The following is a 2,912-nucleotide window of genomic DNA, read 5'->3' as shown; positions in this document are numbered from 1 at the left end:
ATCTATATAATACTAAAAGCTGAAGCGTAGCATTTAATGTTGCTACGCTCACGTTGAGCCACATCAGCAGCCATATCATCTTTATTCTATTTTTTGTATTTTTCCTATAATTTTTAAATAGTTTTTATCAATTTTAAATTACTCACAAATATAAAATATTTCCCAGCCCTTTTTTCAACATAAAGCCCACTTATAAATTTAATTCCACCATAAAGCCCAAGCACAAAGCCCCTTTTAACCTAAACCCTTTGGAGAACCCTTTGAGAAAAACGGTTTACTCAAAATTTCAGTTTTCCTTTTGTTGCACGTTTCAGGATCCTTCCCCTTCCCCAAAGTTCACGGTTTCAATCTCTCTGTTTTCCTTTTATTGCACAGTTTCAGATTTATTTTTTGTTGCACGGTTTCAGATTCCTTCCCCTTCCCATGTTTCTATTCTATGGTTTCACCCCTTCTAACTGCAGCCTCTCCGCCTTCCTTCCTTCCTGACTTCCTCACCTCACGGTATATAAATATTGATAGAAGCTTTATGATTCAGTTTAGGTATCTCTACAAATTTGAATAGTGGACAACATTAAATATTGTCCTTTTTGAAGAGAGATATTTTATGACAAAATTAAGTTGGATAAAAGGGACAATCACATTTAGTTTTGAGCTTGAAAAATTTGTTCTTAAATTTTATTCTTCCTAACTTCATGGTTTATATTATATTTGTTTTGACTCAATTTTATATTTAGATAGATGTTATTTTTTCTTATTTTGTTGAAGGTTGAAATTTGAAATCCCTAAACCGATGCAATACAACTAGCAACGTCGAGAGGTAATTTTTAATAGGCTTATGGAGCACAATTCAAGTGCGGGGAGTTCTTCACAATGTTGCATTTATATTGCCAAAACATTGAATGCCCCAATCCATATAAAACCTAATGATATGGAGATTGTTCATGTTTATGAGCTTCAAATTTAGTGGCACAAGACTTTCCACTTATATGTGGTTGATTTAAACTGCTGTCATTGTTATAATATGTAAGATATTTACATACAAGAATTGTTTGACAATTATTGTTTAGTATGAGTTACTTCTATCGCTCTTCAGTTAAATTGTATTCTCTTGATATTTTTCCCTTCAACTTTTATATTTTTATTGTCCTCATACAGAATACGAGTACCATGTACTCTTTTCTAATATATTTGCTTAATAGCATTTGTATATTAGAGGAAGCTTTCAACAAATATTCTTAATTCTTCTACCATTTTGCTCTATTGATGCGCCACAATTTAATTTTGTTAAACTATCCCGTGCATCGCATGGGTTAGCAACTAGTTATGCATAAAAACCCACTACCATTTGGTTACACAACAAATAAATATTAATGCTTTTGTTATCGATGACTCATCCTTAACAAGAATTACTTTGGAATCAATATGGATGGTGTTGTTGGCCCTTATTATTCTTCTATGGCTACAATAGCTGGGAATTGGAGAAGGGAGTTGTTTGCTTCTCTTCAAGTTGAAGTTAATGCAATTAAACGGCATGGGCTTTGTTGTTGTTGTCAATCTGGAGGACTCACCCATCCTCATTGAGACAGATTCTAAGGTCTGCGATGATGCCCTTGTTAATTATACCTCTTGCTTCTCCATGGGGGATTCGTCCCATTTGCTCAGAGATACAAGGCTTGTTTTCTTAGTTTCCTCAAGTTTCAATTTTTTGGGTGTCTAGGCTTGCAAATGTAGCAGCCCATACGTTAGCTAAATGGTCTCTCCAATGTAATGTTTTTTATTCTCTTGAAGGGGCCCCGGCTCTCCTGGGTCCTCCTATTTTGTGCCGAAGCAATTTATAAATCTTTCTTACTAAGAAATACAATTTCTGTATATTTTGTTTGGCATGCTAAATAGAAGGTTGTTCCTCATGTGATTCTTTATCCTCAATCTGTGTCCCCAAAATGAAAGAAAGCTGTATTTTTTTGGAGCACCAGGATGGTTCCAGCTCCAACAATAATAGATTGTAGAAAAAACATGGGATTCCAGAGTTAAGTAGTAAGAGCCATGCCATGCCTGCACAACTCAAATAGAAACCCTCTATCTTACCTCTTATCTAGCCTATCCATGGAATATCATATATGCTTCTATCAAATAATTGTACAGGTAAGATAGTAAAGGGGAAATGCAGGCATATATATAGAGGAGCTTCTTATTCAAGTAGAAAAAAAACCTTAGAATACCCTTTCGAGGTTTCTTCCTCAACTAATTACATTATACTACCGGGAAATATACATCATAAAGCAGCCAGGAGACGGAACCTTCCATGGAAGTAGAGTTCCTATTACAGCTTCTCACCCGTAACGAGGAAGAATTTTCCATAGTCAACAGGGACTGGTAATAAGTGCGTTTCTAGATTAGAGTTCCACCGGGAATTAAGGCATCTTTGATTATGGTGACAATTCCACTCTTAATGAAATAACCATCTGTTTCCCGTGCTGCTTCTTGTACATTGTCGCTGTTAAGAATCTGAGAATATTTTTACACATTAAACTTCAAGTTAACATTAGATACATTAGCATCTTTATGTGATTACTATGTCCAGAGAAAAAGAAAAGGAAACAAAATAGATGTGAAAGAAGCTAATCAACATAAATGATGAGCACAACATTATATACAGTGTGCAACCAGAAATGCCAAAGATAGATGAGCGTGTGTGCATAGGCACAGGCCACACAACTTTGATGTATTTTCTTTCTCAGAAAACTTAATAACTATCAATTTCACCAGAAAACAATTAGGAGCTCGAATTTCCAATTTAACATTGATTTCCTTAGAGGAAAAATGAGGTTTTGGTGGAGTATCAGCTGATATCTAACCCCACTCACCCGTCCCCTTTCTTCCCCTAGGCCCCACGCCCGCCAACCCCCCCCCCC

At 35.7% G+C, this 2,912-nt stretch overlaps 1 protein-coding gene and 1 long non-coding RNA gene across 2 annotated transcripts in view; one reads left to right on the top strand and one right to left on the bottom strand.

The window, feature by feature from the left end:
- The first annotated feature begins 393 nt into the window (after positions 1 to 393).
- On the top strand, positions 394 to 1,183 carry LOC136061950 (uncharacterized). The gene is made up of 2 exons (XR_010623790.1): positions 394 to 501; positions 766 to 1,183. It is a non-coding gene; the product is annotated as an uncharacterized LOC136061950 (long non-coding RNA).
- Positions 1,184 to 2,152: 969 nt separating this feature from the next.
- The window catches only part of LOC112041088 (glucose-1-phosphate adenylyltransferase small subunit 1, chloroplastic), a 13,079-nt gene continuing 12,319 nt past the window's right edge, over positions 2,153 to 2,912 (bottom strand). Inside the window, exon 9 of the mRNA XM_024073990.2 lies at positions 2,153 to 2,505. Within this exon, the coding sequence (XP_023929758.2) occupies positions 2,389 to 2,505 (117 nt within the window). The 3' untranslated portion in view covers positions 2,153 to 2,388. The remainder of the gene's footprint in view (positions 2,506 to 2,912) is intronic.

Source organism: Quercus suber, unplaced genomic scaffold, assembly GCF_002906115.3.
Source record: "Quercus suber isolate HL8 unplaced genomic scaffold, Cork oak 2.0 scaffold_366, whole genome shotgun sequence".
Taxonomy (NCBI): domain Eukaryota; kingdom Viridiplantae; phylum Streptophyta; class Magnoliopsida; order Fagales; family Fagaceae; genus Quercus; species Quercus suber.
The sequence above is the reverse complement of the archived record's forward strand: the minus strand, read 5'-3'. Positions and strand labels throughout refer to the sequence as shown.